The sequence below is a fragment of the Corylus avellana genome, chromosome ca1 (assembly GCF_901000735.1).
Source record: "Corylus avellana chromosome ca1, CavTom2PMs-1.0".
Lineage (NCBI taxonomy): Eukaryota > Viridiplantae > Streptophyta > Magnoliopsida > Fagales > Betulaceae > Corylus > Corylus avellana.
In genome coordinates this window covers 39044246-39063967 of record NC_081541.1, presented here as the reverse complement: position 1 = coordinate 39063967, position 19722 = coordinate 39044246, and the positions used below count along the sequence as shown (strand labels likewise).

At 33.2% G+C, this 19722-nt stretch overlaps 1 protein-coding gene across 4 annotated transcripts; it reads right to left on the bottom strand.

The window, feature by feature from the left end:
• Nucleotides 1-3339: 3339 nt before the first annotated feature.
• On the bottom strand, nucleotides 3340-12832 carry LOC132190431 (putative disease resistance protein RGA3). 4 transcript variants are annotated; one of them, XR_009441132.1, is made up of 7 exons: nucleotides 10261-12832; nucleotides 9345-9435; nucleotides 8756-8846; nucleotides 5549-5692; nucleotides 4566-4648; nucleotides 4355-4465; nucleotides 3340-3619 (listed from the first exon to the last, which is right to left on the bottom strand). XR_009441132.1 is itself a non-coding variant. In XM_059605431.1 (2 exons), the coding sequence occupies exon 1, from the start codon at nucleotides 12790-12792 to the stop codon at nucleotides 10303-10305; it is 2490 nt and encodes an 829-aa protein (XP_059461414.1). In that variant the 5' UTR covers nucleotides 12793-12832; the 3' UTR covers nucleotides 8200-8846; nucleotides 10261-10302. The 4 variants fall into 4 exon arrangements, 1 of the variants encoding a protein (XP_059461414.1); XR_009441131.1 differs by lacking the exon at nucleotides 9345-9435; XR_009441135.1 differs by lacking the exon at nucleotides 9345-9435 and having other exon boundaries at nucleotides 3340-3574.
• Nucleotides 12833-19722: the final 6890 nt, after the last annotated feature.

Below are 19722 nucleotides of genomic sequence, written 5' to 3'. Positions count from 1 at the left end.
CTTTTAAGTGAAGAGTAAAACTGTAAACAAAAATGTAAAACAACCATTCCGTTCTTCACTTAAAATGGACTACCTTCTCTCCTGTTAATCAACTTGAGAGAATCAATTTCTAAGCGAGAGAAGGGTCAATGCACTTCATCAAAAGGGTAACAAGAAACCAATAAAAAGCAAATTAAAGACTATAGAAGATGAACTCAATTATGCCAATTATGTCATCAGTTGTGGAGATCTAAGCTTCATATAAAAATAAAAAATAAAAAATAAAAAAAATGGTCCACATCCATTACAAGTTCTAGGCAATTACATTGCAACATAAAAGTTGCACTTACTTCCCATGCCTTTAGTGATGAAATATCTGTCAAAGTGCAAGTGGGTCTTTATATAAATCTGTAAGCTGTCTTGTGCCTATCTCAACTATTATACAGACATTCGGAATATTTGCACTGCAACTCATTCTTTATTTGTTGTACTAATTTAGATTTGCCAGCATTATTTGAGGAAAAAAATGATCCAAAAGTATTCTTCTGCATGCTTTCTCAAAAGTAGCGCTTATTTTTCTTCTGATGCCTTATCTTCAATCTTCCCCATTGTGGTAGGGTCAAAGATAAAGTTGATAATGATGCTCATCAAGCTGTTTGGCGGGAATCTTTTTACAGTTTGATGATCATCATGCATGCTGTCCTCTAGATAGCTCCCTTGTCTAATTAATTTGATTCTTTAAAAAATACAATAATTGAGTTCAAAAAGTTTTTATTTGTAAAAATAACTTAAGGAATTACATAGTCTACGCCTCATTCAATAAAACCAAAGGAATCCCAGTCCATGAGAAATATGCTTCGGAAAACTCACACTACAACACAACTTCCCAATCCCCACGTCTTTCATGATCCTCTGTTTGGGTTCTCCGTTTTTGGGAGCCAAAATTTAGATGACATTGATTCCGATATTGCAGTCCATTAATATTCTGCTTCTTCTGTAATTGAATGTTAGCCGTGTTGCTTTGAAGGTGATGGGCTTGCAGAATGATGAGAAGCTTCTCAAAGAATGGAATCAACCAAGTGCAATCTCCATCAGTCTTCCTTCACAAAATTCCTTGAGCACTGACAAAATTCCTTGAGCACTTGACAAAATTCCTTGAGCACTTGTTGTGTTATCAATGTTAGGAGATACGCTGTCTGAGAGTTTGTCGGTTTTAGTTTGCGGTTTTAAAAAGTGCGATTTAAAAATAACGATTTTAAAATGTGTGACTTGACAACGTCATTTTTAAAAACACAGTTAAGCGTTTGGCAAAATCGCGGTTTAACCTTTAAAATTGTAGTTTAACTTTTAAAACTTGTTCGTTTTTAAAAAAACACATCATTACCTACAATTTGAAAATGCAGATTTTTCTAGCTTTTTCAAATCACAATTTTTTTAAAATGTAATCCCAAACAATTTATTTTCTGTAATTTTGTTTAAAATTGCACCTTTTGTCTATGAAATATCAATGCCAAACGCACCATAATATACATATTTCGACATCACACTAACCAAAAAGTCTAAGCTAATGGATTTGGGTCGACTTAAGTATATTAACCAATGTTTTTTGAATCATAAGCCCAATGATGGTTTTAAAAGCCACCCTATTTTTGGAAAAACACAAGAGAGACTTCTAACATTATTCGTAATGACACACTCATTTTTTCACCTCCATTTTCAGACATTTTTTAACTGGCTTTTAAAATTATTATTAAATTTAGAATGAATTTTTATTGTGTTTAATTTAATAATAATTTTACAAGTCATCTAAAGGTGTGTAAAAATAAATGTACGAAAATGAGAGTGTATGTAACATTATTTTTTTTCCAACCAATATTGATGCGTTATCATATTCCAAAAGAGTAACTCCATGTACATTATTCTTCATCATTAGTTGAGTAATTTATTAGAGGAAGGAGAATATATATTGCAGAGGCCTGTAGCAACTAGCCAATTGGCCCAATTCTTTAGCAAGATGGAGAGGTTTCTTTAGCTTCTCTTCTGTTCAGCTATTTTAACTAGGACAATATGAATGCTCTTGGGCTATATAAAAGAGAGAGGGCTCAAAAGGGTAGAAATAAACCAATAAAGACAGAAGATGAACTCAATTAGGCCAATTATGTCATCAGTTGTCTAGATCCAAGCTTCTTATAAAAAAAAAAAACAAATGGTCCACATCCATTACAAATTCTAGGCAATTACATTCCAATTTATAAGTTGAACTTACTTTCCATGCCTCAGTACTGATCAAGCATCTGTCAAAGGCATAGTGTAAGTGGGTCATTATAAATCTATTAGCAGTCTCGAGCCCATCTCAACTATTAAATAGACACTGGTACCATTGCAGATGGGGAAAATTTGCATTCTTGTGACACATCATTATTTGTTGTACTAATTTACATTTTCCAACATTATTTGAGGAAAATAATGATCCAAAAGTATTTTTGTGTTAATCAAAGGCATGGTTAACAATTTAAAGGTTTACCTTAAACAAACCCCTAAAGTTGCATCAGCATCTCAATAAACCTTAAGAGCCATTGTTTTGAAAATGGATCCTCGAAAAAGTGTACAAATTGGGATAGTTAAAATTGAGATAATTTTATCCCACCTTTTTATTTAACCCGCTTATCTCCATTTCATTTGAAATTAAGAGTATCTAATTTTCATTGTCTCTAATGTATGGTCATGAACCTTAAGAATCATAGCATGTTATGACTTTTGTCTTTATTAAATAGTCGCTTACCACGTTTATAAATAAAGACCATCAAGTTTAGACAAAAAGGTTATCAAAAAGTTTCATACGCATTTTTTGAGTTTTCAACTTCGTCATTCATAACTCATTATTGGTTCTAGTATTTCACTTTGTTACTTAAAGAGAGAAATATAGAGCAATTCAGTGCTCATTTTTCATTTTCTTACATTGAATCTTGTAATTAAACTAAATGGTTGTTTATTTGACATTCGTAGTTTGAAGTGCATCCTTAATTAAGGTAGTCACTATAGTCTAATTCTTAAAGGTTAAGTGTCAACAGACCCAATCGTACCGAGTTGAATATTCCACGGGACAAAAAATCAACATTTAAGGACAACGCTCTTACATGATTCTATAGCATTATGAGATATTTCCTTGCTTTAATTTTAATTTCTTGCATTGTGAGTATCTTATTATTTATTTTTCAAATTAATATTATTTAGTACCAATAAGATATTTTCCACCTTCAAAATAATCATCTACTGACATATACTTGCTATTATTTATTTTTCATAGTTGCGAGAAATCATATTTGTCACAGAGGGCTAAGAATGACCACTACAGAAAATTAAGGAAATAGCCATTCCATTCATCAACAAACCAATTATGTTTACCCTTTTTGAGACAAATGAGTTTTCTATTCATAAACAAATCAATTCCAAATAAAAGAAAAATCTCTAATTATCTTTAAGTTGATCAATTGGGAACACTGTTTGGCTTCAAAAGTGATCTGTAGCTCTCTGATCAAATGCAACTAGGAAAAATGTTTGGCTTCATGCTTCAACATTCTTCTGCTACTTTGCCCTGTAAGGGCCCTTATGTTAATATTGGCAGCACAACTCTCATTTTCTGAAGAAAGATATCATACAGCATTACAAGAAATTAGCAATTTCACAAACAGAAGAAAAGATCATGGAACCCTGAGCTCAAAGCTAGAGTCCTTGCTCAAATAGCAATGTAAAAAGGATTGAATTAACACCCAGCAGAGATAGTCTCAATCATTGAAAATAAAGTTTTATTTTCATTCAAAGAAGTTCAATATTAACAGTGCCTCGATAACCAACATGTTAAATAAAGTGGAATTACAACTGTATATGATAATTCCACTACATCAATTATCAGTCGTTAAATGGAAACTGAAATCAACTTAAATGTTCTCCATAATTTTGGTAAGGCATCAACCTAAGTACTATAAAAATTAAAAAAGAAAAAAAATAAATAAATAACAATCACATGAAAATATATGTACTTGATCATGGATGGAAAAATCAGAGTAATCTCAACAATTTGGAATCTGATAAGAATTCATAATCTCAACAAATCAACCAAAAGAGAGAGAGAGAGAGAGAGAGAGAGAGAGAGAGAGAGAGAGTGGTGAATAGATGCATGCCCCATTATCTTAGTTTCAGTACCAAGAAAAGCTACAGATATACATAAACAATCAAGTCAATCACCAAATTGTAATAACCAACTGAAAGTACTAACTACATCAAATATTTGAACTAGTTTAAATAAACACATCAAACAATCTAATTAACAATTAACTCCGAAAACCGCAGGTCTTCAACAACCTCTATTTCATACCATATTGAGTCAGGAGTAACACCAAAAAACATAACCCCCAAAGTTTCAGCAAAGATGGCACATTTTCTAGTAGGTTTCCTTGCTATATATCTCCTCAGTTCCGAATCATAGCTGCAAGTATAAATGCTTTTAAGATTTGGAATTTGATACTTTGAAAGATAGTAGAGAACCATAGGAGAGAGACAGAGACAGAGGTAAACAAATAGAAAACCTGCAAATGCTGCAATCAGCATTCAGCCCATTATATTAGCTTGATTGGTCTTCTTTTGTAAATATATCTCTATATATATTTTCCTGTGAAAGCAATACACTGTATGTAAGGTGGGAGGAAAAATCAAAGAAAGATCTAGATTCAAATTAAAGCAACCAAAGTCCCAACTAAAAAAATATATAAACTTCGTATGTATGACATTTCATGCAACTATTAATGGGTTTATTGCTCATACACCTCACAGTAAGACAAAACTATTAAAAAAAACACTCTTGAGTTCTAAGCGGAAAAAGGTAATTTAAAAAAAAAACAGAAAAAAAGTAAATTAATGGAGCTAACTTAAGTAATAACTTGTCACAAACAGAAATGTTCTGCTTAAGAGGAAAGCAGGCCAAAAAGTAAACAATTAATTTTGCTGTTTATTTCTAGAGAAAATGTTTGTTATCAAACAAATGGTTCTAAAAAAAAACAAATTAAGAGCTCTGTATAAAGGCTCTTGGAGCATATGGAAAAGCCAATAGAAAATGTCCAATGATGTTCAATGTCATCAAAATAACTTTGGCCTATGCAATGGCTTAGTTCATTAGTAATCTCCTAGGCAATTCCAAGCCCAACTTTATACTTGCAATATCATCATTCGATGCACTTATGTAAAACTTTTGAATATTAACAATCGAAGCGCCAGAAGACATATCACTCACTACTATCCTTTTAGAGGCACACTCAAGAATAACTCTTTTCTAATGAGTAACCCCACGAACATTTTGAATGGCCATCTATAATATATTATACAATGACAAATTGGATAATAATTATCTTCCAACTAGCAGATATAGTTTTTCTGCGTAACCCAATAAATCATAGCAGTACATCTATCAAAACAAATACTAGAAACCCAACCAAATATTTACATAAAAAAATGAGATACAAGTACAAAAAATTTAAGTACTAGTAGCAGTTAATAATAGGAAATAGAAGCTTACCAAGCAAGGGTCAAGCCCAAAGAACCCAGTAGTGTAAGTCATCCTCTTTCATTTTGCATCTACAGCTTGTTGATCCAGTAGTGTAAGTCATCCTCTTTCATTTTGCATCTACAGCGTTATCAACAAGTACAAAAACCATCCCATCTTTTTTTGGGTCAAAAAAAAAAAAAAAAGAAGCTGAAAAACAAGACAAAAAACCAAACGTTTGGATACCAATTCCCCTGTAGGGGCCAATCTGTGCTTTGTCCCACTTGTCAACGTTCAATCCTCCTTGATAGTGCAACTCACACAACGTCGTGTAGGGGTGGGCAAAGATCTAATGAGAGCGGTTGTTTGAGATGACAGTAGTGTGGAATTGGAGGAGAGTGATGAACACAGGTTCTCAGTTGCAAATTGATTAAGTGAGGTTGAGGGAAAGAGCAAGTATAGAGACTAACTATTTCTCATGATATGTGAAGAATAATGAATGCAGCGCCGTACATTTTTGAAAGTTACTCTTCTACGTCTCCGACATTTTTAGTTTCTAGGAAATTTATGTTTGAAGACGTATCTGGTACCAATTTTCTTGACATAAAGTGTCTTAGTTGGACACTTTTTTTTTTATTTTTTTATTATTATTCAAATAAGGGGAAGCGGGTTATGGATCATATAACAACAAAAGTGTGGGCAACCCAACAACAAAGCCCAAATAAAAAATGCAGTACAATGAAAATAACAGTAACAGACAAGCAATGGTGTCATTCATGGTCTCAGAAGGATCATAAATAAGTCGGGTATTTCCAAAGGCAGCACAAGGAATGGCAAAAGGGCTCAATAAAGAGTCGCAACCGGTGAAGGCAACAACCACGGTTAAGAGGTTGTTGCAGAAAAGGTACTGCAGTAAACCGGACTTCTTGAATGGTGTTTTTTTTTTGAAATAAAAAACATTTCATACTCATTCATTGATAAAAGGTCGCGAGTAAGAGCTCTTACAAAGAGAGCAAAAAACTTTGAAGCAAATCATAGCCGAAACTAAAGTTACAGTCATCAACCTATCAGGCCAAACAAAGGCAACAACATCCACTAACCCATGACTATTCATCAAGTTTAAGATTAGATCTGTACCAAATAGATACCATCCAATGCATAGGTAATGCTTATTCCTCGGCCTTGAGAGCAAAGAACCCCATATCCGTACTTGTAGGGAGTTGCTTAGAGGTCCTCTGTATTTTGTTCTAGAGTTGATTTTATGTGCTCTTGTCTTTTGGCGTGAATCTCCTGTTGGAGTGATCTCACTGGCAATGATGTGTGGTGGTAATGGTAATACCTGTCCTCCAAGCTCAGCTATGCCTAACTCCTTCCAATCATTAACTTTTAACTTGACAGCTTGTAGGTATTGCTGATATCATAGGTAGAAGAATCGGATCCTCGAAGCTTCATTAAAATCAACACAAGAGTTGGGTGGGTAGCAGATCCATGTTTGTTTTTGGATTCCTGATTTCCACTGGGTGCGTTTGAAATCACCATTGTGGCCAACCAAATACTATATCAAAACTTAAGTGCTATATATGAATTTTGGCATTCACATGAAAATTATGTTTACAATGCAGGATGCTGTATTACTATTCAGCTCTTGGATATTTCCAATTGGATTGGATCTGGACGGCACAAAAGGTTGCTCTAATATCTCTGGTTGCAACAGTGGTGGAATCCTTTTCAACCAGAGGTAGTAGATGACAACATATCTGTTCCTTTGGCAAGCATGGCAGCGGGGTTTTTGAGTTTTGGTTTCTAGCTCATTGCCCTGTTTTTTCTCTCCCTTCCTTAGATTAGTCCTGTAATTGATGTGTTCTGTCCATTGTGGGTCTCCTCAAATGCCCTGTAAATCATTGTCTCCGTGACGCATTTGTTAATATTATATGCTCTCTTTTTTATTGAACCAAATGAGCGCAGTTTATTACTTCAATATCTTGACTTTCAGAACAAATCATATGGCTTTATGACCTTTTTGATTTACTATTTTCATGTACAGCTTATCTTTACTTTCTTTCTGTTTGATTTGGATATTTTCTTCTGTTTTTGGGTTCTTGAATACTGCCCGTATCTTATTGGTCATTTTTGTGAGAATTCCTGCTTGGGGTAATTACCTTTTTCCCTCAACTACAACGCATTTTCACTTTCTCCTCGTGAACTACCACTTGCAAAGCCAACTTAATAAAACTTGTGTTCAAGTTTTCTCACCATTGCATAAATATATCCATATAAGGAAAAGTAGTATCTTTTCTTTTCCTTGTTCTCAAGCTAAATTACCATTATTATAGAATTGATTAAAATTGAGAAAAGTTGATTCCATCTAATATAACTTGTAATTGGGGGGGTCCAATAATTCATGCTCCACAGCTTCATTCTCAGATGTATGTTGTTCAACCAGAAACATGTTTTCACTAAGAGAACTAACCAGCCATTGGATTTGTAAAATCCACATGGTTGAAGATATAAGTCCTACAAATCCAATGACTGATTTTTTTTATTTTTTATTTTTTTATTTTTTTTATAAAAAACAAAATAATAATAAGAATAAAAAAAGACAGAAGAAGAACAAATAACATTTCTCTTTTCACTCATACCAATTGCAATATTGATATTGTCACATGTCATAATTCATAAAGAGATTACTACCTGATTAACTGATCCATAATTCATAAAGTAAGATACAACACCCACAGGATCCATATGACTTCAACATACTATGATGGCCTTCAATATTGATCACAATCTTTTGGTTTTCAAAAGAGTCACAAAACTATTCACAAAACAAACACAATTAACAAAAGATTTAAAACACAAAAATATCAGGATCCATGACTTCAACACCATTGCTTTCGGCATGAGTATACGTGTTGTGCCAATCGTCCCAATCATTTCACATATTTCAATTGGTTGGACCAAGAAAAATAAAGAATGTCAGTCAAGATACTAAAACTATAAACAATCTGGAAAGAGAATAACATAAACAGGTATAGATAACTTAATATAAGCCATAAGAGCAGAGATACTTAAACAATTACAAAATGTTTAAGAACAGAACATAACGAATTTAATAAACAAAAGATTGCCAGCAAGTTTTACATCCATGAATAAGGTTCAGAGAAAGGCCACAGCCGCAGATACAAGTGCTGATTTTCTATTTCCTTCTCTTATGACATAAGCAGGGGAAAGAATACTCACAGTAGATATGTAGCATTTTCCATGGAAACACTTTTCTACATTCCTTCTCCAAGACCTTCACTGCATGTTCCTCCCTTCATTCATGAGATCCCTGCAAATTATGACCAAAAAAAAAAACATTAGAGATCGTAGGAGGCATTTTATTCAAGTGAATAGATTATCATATCATGCCCGCTAATTTTTTCTTTTAATCATATCCTTCAGTCTGCTCACCAGCACATCAATCACTAAATGAACAAGGCAATAGGCATGCTGACCCAATCCAATCAAAAGACGACTATATCCCATAATCGAGTGAAAAATTCCTTGTACACTTTCCTTTTCCCTTTCAGTGAATAAAAGGTAACTCATATTCTAAAATTTCTGAAAAGTAAAATTCAAATGCTATGCATTCAGTATCCTCATTTTTAACCAATAAACTTGATTCAGAAACAAGATTTGACTTTTATAATATTTCAAAGTAGGAACAAGATTTTTGATACTTGGTTCAAAAACGTTCAGAAAATTAGAAACTTTGATCCATAATAAATAAGAAACTCCCACAACTTCTAATTTGACAATATCAAGCCCATAAATGCAGGAAACCTACCTTTTTCAACTTAACAGTGTTCAAAATTATAGTTGTGCTACATCCAAGAAGCTTATAAGTAGTTTTGCTGACAATACCATCTGCGACTCTTCTGCATACAAACAAATACTGGAAAATAAATAAAAACCCAAAAAATTTATTACCCAAAAGAGTTAAGATTCGTCCCACAACAAATTTATTACCCAAATATTACTATTCTGTTTCTAATGCCACAAAAAGCCAAAATGGAGCAGCCAACAATTCCCTATGAAGACCTGCATGAATGTAAAATCTACAAAAGATTTTTCAGAGTAGCAGTATAACTATTATTTAAAATATCCACACATGCTACTTTTCAGCAGGTTAATAATTGGAACAAACAAATACTACTTTTGGTTGTGAAGGTAACCGAGTCTTATATCGAATCATTTGGGCTTGATCACGGAGAGTTCTTTTGCTTATTTATGACATATCTGATTTACTATTTTCTAGTACAACTTATATTTACTTTCTTTCTGTTTGATTTGAATTTTTTTCTTTTCATGGTTCTTGAATAAGGCCTGTATCTTTTCGCAACAGTTCTTTACTCGCTTTAGGATTAAAGATTACTGAGTGCAAATAGAAAAGATTGTTTGGATGTATTTATTTTAACTAGTTAAATAGTGAATAGATGCATGCCCCATTATCTTAGTATCAGTACCAAGAAAAGCTACCACATAAACAATTAAGTAAATCATCAAATTGCAATAACCAGGTGAAAGTACTAACTAAATCAAAAAATTGAACTAGTTAAAATAAATACATCCAAACAAAAAATCAAAGAAGGTGCTGTAAGAGAGAAAAACACTTAAGAGAGAAAAATGAAGAAAATGAAGGGGAACAAGAGATGCATACTTCAATTTCTTTGAAGGATTCAAATAACTGATGAGTAATATACCTGAATGGTCAAAGATGCATGGGTGCTTGAATTTTCTTCTTGCTACAATAACTCTAACTCTGGAACGTGAGCAATCTTTGCCCAATCGTCACCAGTGTCTCTCTTGCATCTTCGCAATAAGATGGGACAATTCTTAATTGTTAGTCTCTTCAAAGACGTTAGCCTACCCATTCCTTCGGGCAGTGAAGTCAAACTGGAGCATCCATCAATTTCAAAATCTTGAAGTGATTTGAAGTTGTGGATCCACTCTGGTATAGCCTTCAAGCTTTCACAATTCGTAATCCTAAGATTTTGTAGAGTGGTAGCATGTTGAAGTCTTGAGGGGAGAGAAACCAATTTTGGAAGTCCACTGAAGCAAAGAGAGAGGAGGCTCGTAAGGCCTTGCCATTGCATCCCATCCTTATCATTGGCTAGCTCAAGCTCAAGACAACGCACAAGAAACAATTCTTGAACAGAAGTGAGATGTTGAAGGGGGAGAGACTTTAATGTACGACAATCACATAGCCACAACTTCACAAGATTTGTCAATGAAAAAACCCAACTCGGTAGCCTTGAACCCGGATAGTGATGTAAGTATAGATGTTTCAGATTTGGGGGCGGTTGGAAGCCTTCCCAAGGCATTTTATCATCGACAACGTCCCAATCATTGACATCTCCTTGAATACTCCAAAATAAAGTCAAAGAATGAAGATGTTGTTTCTCCTTTAGATTTACAGCCTTATATTCTAATGCAACATCTTTCCCATGTCCAAGATTTGAAATCATTAAACTTCCACTCAGCTTATTGAGTCCGTTCAATTCTCGTAAACCACCGCAATGCTTGAAGTGAGAACCCGAGTGGACCACAAAATTTGTTAACGTCTCAAGATTATTCAGTTTCCCCAATCCACGTGGCATATAAGTCAAACCACCACATCCAAGTATCTCAAGATGCCTGAGATTGACCAATTTTTTAATGTCTCTCGGCAATTCTTTAAGTGATGCACACCCCCAGAGTATTAATTCTTGCAAATTCTGCAACCTAGTTATAGAATCTGGTAACTTCTTGATATTCTCATTTAAAGAAAGATCAAGACACCGTAAATGCTTCAACTCCCCGATAGAGCTTGGCACATAATCAAGATCTCTGCACGACAAATCCAACATGCGCAAGAACTTGAAACTTGAAAAAAGTTCATCACAATCAATCTTATACATAAGGTCATTGAGAAAAAGAAATGTCCGTATCCTACTTGCTTCACACAATGAAGAAATAGGTTTATCGTAACCAACAAGTAATGATACATGACGAGTTTTCCCATCAAGGTTTCTCTCCTTGTCATCTAATGTGGCAATCAACGATCCTGCCACTGATATGGCAAGATCATGCATGAGGTCATGCATTTTGCATTCAATTACGTCGCCAAACTCATCCGTTCGAGCTTCTTGAAAGAATGATCTCCATAGTAAATCCATAAAATACTCTTCACCAACCTCTTTCAAGCATCGGCTTTGATCATCAGAAGACTTGACTAACCCTTGTGCTATCCAAAGCCGAATCAAATTTGATGTATCAAACCAGCAATCCTTCGGAAACAAACTACAATAAGCAAAGCAGTGCTTCAAGTGTGAAGGAAGATGATCATAACTCAGCTTCAAAGTTGGTAAGAGGTCACTTACATTTTGAGATATTTTTGAGAGTTCATTGTTCTTAAAATACACCCATTCTGCTTCTGAATTTTTGGAGCCCAGTAAACTTCCGATTGTCGATATGGCCAAAGGGACACCTGAACACTTTTTTACGATCTCCTTTCCAAGTGCGACCATGCTTATATTCTCTGGCTCTTGTCCTCTCTTAAAGGCCTTCTGCTTAAATAAAGACCATGATGCGTCTTCATCTAAACCTTTTAAGGAATATGATTCAACTGTCCCAATAATGCTTGCAACGCTTTCCTGACGGATAGTCTTTGCAACGATTTCATTGCGGGTAGTCACTACTATTCTACTGCCTCTTGCACCACCCATCAGCACTTCTTTCAAGCGACACCATTTTCTATGATCACCATTCCACACATCATCCAACACTAGGAAGTATTTCTTTCCTTGGATTTTTTCTCTAAGTTTAGCCACCAATGTATCCATTTCAGCGTCTGCTGGTTTCTCCTTGGTTGCAGATTCTAAGACTTTTGCAAAAATATTTTTAACATCAAACATATCAGAGACACACACCCACATTTTGAGCTCAAAATGTTTCTGGATTTGGTGATCATTGAATACAAATTGAGCGAGTGTAGTCTTTCCCAATCCACCGATGCCAACAATTGGAAGGATGGAAACATTCTCTTCAACATTGGAGTCCATCAGAAGGTCTATAACAGCCTTCTTATCATCCTTTCGCCCAATAACTACTTCCGCAGGTACAAAAGAATGAGTGTTATCCCTCTCCCTACTCCCAACTCGTACCTCAACCTGGCGTACCTCCAAGTGAAAATTTTGTCTATCGGTGTTGATGGCATCTAACTTCTTTCTGATGGCTTTAATCTCACGGGCCATTCTAAAACCAAAGGCAAGTTGATTTGATTCGGAAAAGAAAATGCGTACCTTTTTGGCCTTCTTATCACGGGTCATTATTTCTCTTCGTAGAGCTTTAGTTGAAACCTCTTCCAGCAAGTCTTCCGCATCATACATGGCTTCTTCAAGCTTTCCGAGCCAATCTTTGACTGCATGGCTCCCTGCAGCCTCTTTCTCCTCAGCATCGAGAAGCACAGCTTTGATTGTTGAAACGGTGTTGGTGAGGCTTTGAAGGTCATCTTTGACACCCCAGAACAGTCCGATCTGTTTGACAGCCGGTGAGCACAAAGCCTCAATAATTCGCTCCGCAACAAAGTAGAGAAGTGGCTCCGCCATTTCCTGATGGTGAGTGAAACACAGCGCTGTTGATGGAAGGGGTTGAAGGGTAGAGTGAAGAAATAATGAGTGAAGGAATGCTGAAAAGTGTAGAATTGCAGAAATGTTTTGAGATGAGATTCACAGTTAACATAGACAACACAAACATCAAAAGGTACCAATTTATGTTCAGATGGAGCAGTTTATGTACGGTGAAGGAAAAATACCATGATCACATTCACGCCCGAGGTTTTCAAAACCAGAAGAATCTCCCTTTTTCTTGTAAATAAGATATTAGGTGAGGGGTACTAAGGTCAGGGGATAATCCCATGCTGAAGTGGGTTTTCATTTAGGATTAAATACTAAAAAATTTCTTAGGGTTTGGACACTTTATTTTTTATTTTTTCTTAGGTTTTGATTTGTATTATAGGAGGTACCCGTGATTTTGATAAAGATCAAATTGATCATTTAATTTATTGACCGTTAATTGACTTAACAAAAGTTTATGTCACTGACACATGGACCAATTAAAATTTGACACTTGACATAAGTGGCCACGTCATCGCTGATGACATGTCCACCTAATTAAATTTTATAAGTTATAACCTGGCATAGGAGATGGAATGTATTTCTCCCTCTCAATTATACTGTTTTTCTTTTTATTTTTTAAGAAATGTGATTGATTAACAAAGACATATCATATTAGTGTTGCTTTCCATAGTTTTCTGACGAAGTCAGAGAAGGATTTGTATTATTTAGGAGACCGTTGGCAAACCATAGTAAGTAAATGCACCTTTAATACTTTTAAAACGTCAATCCTTCAATGCACTATTTATACTACTCACAAAAGTGTTTTCCAGTCACACCCATTTGTAAAAAAACTTCATATAATATAAAATTATTTTAAAAATTTTATATTATATACAAAAAATAACAAATAAGTCTTTTAACTTTCGTTTAAATTTTTTTAACGAAAACTATAAAATACCTTGTGTGGATATAAAAATATCTACACTTAACTTTCGTTTATAACTAAATAAATAAAGTATGAGTATAGGTGGAAATGGAGATGGAAGAATTGATAAAGAAGACAGGCACAGTTGATTTGAGAGATATTAATTAGCGAGTAGGGTTATATATATATATTATTGACTATTATGTACTAGGTGTGGAAGATTATCTTTGGCTATTCTATTTGGGCATAATTATAGTACCATCTATGTGCTAAGAATCGTAGAAGAAAAAAACCGATGATACTCCCTTAAATTCGACTGAGTCATAACATGACTCAACCTCATCAGGACATTAATGAAAACAAATGTGTTTTACATTAATTAGACAAAAATGTTCATTATAAAATTCAAACTCATATCATAATGTATACCTAATCACTTAATTTTTATTTTATTTTATTTTATTTTTGAGTTATTACATCTTATTCTATCTATTATCATATAAACTTTTTTTTTTTGGTCTTTAATGTAAGATGTAACTAAATAATTACATCTTATTCTATCTAAAGAGCGGGACTCTGGTGTCTCCTCTTCCTACTCCCTTCCTAAGTTTTTGGAGGATGGTGATAATATCACATCGACAACGAAGGCCTTCAATTCATTATAAATTAAGATGCCCTTCTTGAGAGGCAAATGCTAAGTAGTCTTTCCCAATATTGGAATACAAACTCCAGTTGCACCTGCAATGACTATGGAAGCAGCAATAGTAGCAAGTTTATAGATAATGGAGAGCTTGGTGCTTGTCATGCTCTTGATCCTCCCAAAAAATAAGAAGGGAGTAGGAAGAGGAGACACAAAGTGTGATGCGGATCTCTCACGGGATAAAGTGGTTCAAGTGTGGTCATATCTTTAAGATGTACAGCATTACTCTTCTCGAAATAAACAAAAGAAAACAAATATTTTTTAACAACCTAAACTATTATCACCTTTTTTTTTAACACTGTCATTATGGGAATTGCTTGAATTACCATCCAGGCCCCTAAAATTTGTTTTTTTTTAAAAAAAGGCCTTTAAATTTTTTAATTTTGTAGAACGCCTCAGAATTATATATCAAACATCTTCGCCCTAAGGAACTCCAAGGGGCAAAATTTGGATAAAATAAAATCCTTTTAAGTAAACGTGAGTCATGAGTTATGCCCCTTTCATTAAAAGGGTGCATGTATTTTTGAGTGGTCTAAAAGTGCGTTTAATTTTTAAAAAATTCATTTAAAAAATAGTACTTGTTTGGTAAAAAAAATGGAAAGCGTTTTTAAGAGGTCCAAAAAACTTAAAAATTGTCAAAACACACTTTTAACGAAAGCTTAAAAATGAAGTTTTTGCAGAAAAGTAATTTTTTGCTTAAAAGCTTTATTTATGAAATACAATCTCAAACATGCTCTAAGGTTGTGTTTGGTAGCCCTTCTTTTTTCTTTTTTTTTTCTTTTTTTTTTCACTTTCTCTAAAGAAATTCAAAGGTCATTGATGTTGAGTATAATGTGAGCCTAAAAAATGATAGAATTTCACATTGGAAAAATATAGGAAGTATGAGACTGTGTGAGTGGTTAATATAGCATTGTTGGGCCTAAGCTCATAAACTTGAGCTTTTGGGTGGCCAAATTTAATTTTTTTTTAAAAAATTCTGTTTGAAAAAAAAAATTGATTTTTTTTTTAAATAAAAAATTAGCAATTATGTGTGTGTGTGTGTGTTTTTTTTTTTTTTTTTTTTTTAATTTATAAAGATATTTTTATCTAATTGTAAAATTTGTATGATTATTACTATCTTTTACTAGCCTGGTGAGATACTGATATTTTTTTTAGTAATTTGAGAGATAATGTCTTCGTTGAAAATTTAAGAAGACATCGTCAATTAAACAATAATTTGAGAAATATAAGAATTTTTTTTCCCTAATTTTTATTATTAGTCAAACAAAACAAAAATAATAAAAAGTTTTTGGGAACGAAGTACTCACAGCAAAATTATAGCCTACGCCACATTCAATAAAACCGAAGCACTCACAGCATCTACTTTTAAAAAGCATCAACCCCACTAAAAAAGCATAACCCTTTGATACGACAGCACACCCTTTGTTTTTCGTTTTTGTTTTATTGTCTAAAAGAAAAATTGTCAAAGGCGAAAGAGGAAAAAGAGGCAGAAAGGATGAGGAAAAACATTACAATAGGCAAAGAGGACGAGGGGAGGAGGAACAAAGCAAAGCCTATCTCTCCACTCCCAAAAAAGCCACACAAGGCAGGCACTTTGAAAACTTATAGGCCGTCAATGGCCCAAAAAAAGTCTCCACGCTATTCATCTCAAATTCAATTTCTACTAATTTTATTTTTTATATCACATCAATTATTTAAATAAAAAATTATTACAAAATTTTTTTTTTTTTTACATTTTCATACCAAAATATTCTTATTTATTTATTTTTTTCTTACATCAATCAAATCTTATTACAGTTTTAAGTTATTAAACAGAAATTGCCCAATGCCAAACAGCCCCTTAAAGATGAGGTCGGTTCAAAAAATTTCATAGCTTCGTTCGTCATATGCAAGTATGCATCGGATTCAATTAATAAAAAACCAAACGAATCCAAAGCCACAATTAATGGCCCCTAAAAACCGATGTTGAAGCCAAGATTTTGTAAAAGAGAAATACTTGTTTTTTTGCATTCATATGTCACATACGTCTTCACTAAATTGATATACTCTATTTATTATTTAAGTTCTTTTTTTCTTTGCAATTAACGGTGGATGATGCATATCAACTGGCCAAAATGAGCTATGAGGTAGTTGTTTTGGCAAATTTTCCTCTCTTTCCTTTATTTTATCCTTATTTTAACTTTTCTGAAGAAAAAAAATCAAGATATTTTCAAAATTTTTTTTTATAAAAAAATGAAATTTTATTTCACATACTAATCACTCCTTATTACTTCCTCACAACATGCCCGTGAGAAAAGTGTTTGAGGGCATGTTTGGAAATACGTTTAATACTTAGAAAATTTAAGAAAAAAGTATTTATTTAGTAAAAAAATGAAAGCTATTTTAAGGGTTTAAAAAGTTTAAGAGTCTGTTTGGAATTGCGTTTGAAAAATAAAGTTTTTAAGTCAAAAAGAGCTTTTGGAAAAAAATTTCATTTTTGGGCTTTTGCCAAAAGTGTTTTTGGTCATTATTAGGCTTTTTGGACTTTTAAAAGCACTTTTAATTCTTTTTTAATTCTTTTTACCAAACGAATATATATATATATATAAACAAATTTTTTAAGTGTTAAAAATACTTTTAAACTTTTTAAACTCAATCTCAAATAGACTCTAAAAATAATTCAAACGTACTTTTAACAAAAATTTAATTTTTTAAACGTAACCTCAAGAAATAAATTAAAAATAAATAAATAAATAAGTGCACGCCTAAATGTGTACACGTACACCACTAGACCCCCAAGAAAAACACTCTAGCCCTTGATATGACAACACTCTGACTTTGACTACATCACTCGGCTGCTACGGGCCCTACTCCTTACAGTGCATGCTAGCTGTCTACAATGAACCTCTTAACTAGAAACAGCCATTGAGTACTTTAAAGTTTAAACACACAGTGGGGTTGAAGTTTGGCCGGAGTGGCTGTATCATAGTTGATTGATACGAGATAAAAAATGCAAGAATGTTTTGTATAAAAAAAGTGAAAAAAATTTGTTTTGTAATGATTTTTTTATTTGAATAGTAATAAAAAATAATTAACGTGATGTAAAAAGTAAGAATATTGAGATTGATTTTGAGAATATATATTTTTTTTTTAATTTATGGGTACGGTCTGGCCAGCCCTTTGCCAAACACAGTCACAAGAAACTGGGCATTTTCTACTCAGTCTTCTTCCGACGAAGATCGATGTCGCATAGTTGAGTCATGAGTGGAGATATTCCAAAAGAGTAATCTTATGTATGTTCTTCTCACAGTCTCTCACAATACTGAAGATAAGCTCAATTAGGCCAATTATGCCATTAGTTTTGGAGATTCAAGCTTCGTATAAACAAATTATAGACAATTACATTGCAGTATAAAAGTTGCACTTACTTCCCATGTCTTTAGTGATCAAATTTCAGTCAAAGGCTCAGTGCAAGTGAGCCATTATATAAATCTAATTACATGGACGCTGGTACCATTGCAGATGGGAAATATTTGCATTATAGTACATTCTTGTGACAGACCTTTATTTGTTGTACTAATATAGATTTGCCAGCATTATTTGAGGATGAGGAAAATATTGACCCAAAAGTATTCTTGTGGTAATTAATCAAGGGCATGGCTACCAATTTAGAGGTTACCCTTAAACAAACCCCTAAAGTTGCATCAGCATCTTAATAAAAATATCTAAACACAAAAAGTGGAAATTTCATAAGACTTACAGGAAGAGCAAGTTCAAATAATTATCAATTGTTACTTAAAGAATGGACAGTGCATTATTTTGTCAAAGAACTTCATACACATCATTTAACTAATTATGATGGCAAATTTTTTTTATTTATTTTATTTATAAAAAAGTGCATTAATTCCAAAGTTTAACAAGCCACATTAAACTTGTGTAACAAAATGAAAAATATTATGTAATGGTAATCCAAGATTGTGCAGACACTGGTCCTGATTCTGCAGATTTATCCAAGGAGATTAACAGCTCATCCATGTTGATCGTGTTGATATCTCTTAACAATTATCTCCTTATTGTTTTCTTCTCTTGTTCCTCTTGTAATTCATTCGGTACAAAGCTCTTAGCTCTTTGGCTATATATATATATATATATGAATGAATTGGTTTTTGTAAGTTAACCAAATCAGAGTTATTCTAAATCTTTCATGGTAAAAAGACCTACAAAGAAAAGATAAACAAATGGGAAAAATAAGATAATAGCGGAAATAAAATAAAATAGACACAACTCACAATTGATTTTACGTGGTTCGATTTATGACATACATCTGCAAGATAAAGCCTTAAGTCTACATTATGCTTTTATTCACTTGATGATTTTACAATACAAAGAGTCCCTATTTGTACGGAGTCGGAGAAAATACAAAATGGTATAAATATCAAATCAAACGAGATTAATTGTATTCAAATCTGATTTAATTTAATTACAATCAATGACAATAAAATAATATATCGTAATATATTCTAACACGAGTGAGCTCTAACTGAATTTAAGAAAGCAAGGGTTGGAAGAGCTTTGAGATCGTTCTGTAGGAAGGCATTTTATGTAATTCTTGGTATGGTATGCTAACTGAGAAATCGAAAACTATTTGAAGATTCTTTAATTCAAAATAAAAGAAGCTTAATAACCCACAACAATCAGATAAAAGAAAAATATTAGCATCTGAGTACGCATAGAAAATGAACTTTGGATTGCAAACATCTTTGAAGAAAAGATGGCTACAGAAGCAAAAAGAGAAAAATTAAATGCGTTCAGCTAGCAATTTACAGACAAAAGCAGCGGAAATTCAAATGACTTTTTAAAAAGCTGTATAAAAAAAAAGAGAAAGGAGAAGAACAAATAGCAATTCTCTTTTCACTCATACCAATTGCAATATTGATATTGTCACCAGGTTATAGGTTATAAC

Bases quoted from the DNA above. Each gene is read 5' to 3' on its own strand.
- LOC132190431 (XM_059605431.1), bottom strand. From the start codon at position 12,792: ATGGCCCGTGAGATTAAAGCCATCAGAAAGAAGTTAGATGCCATCAAC.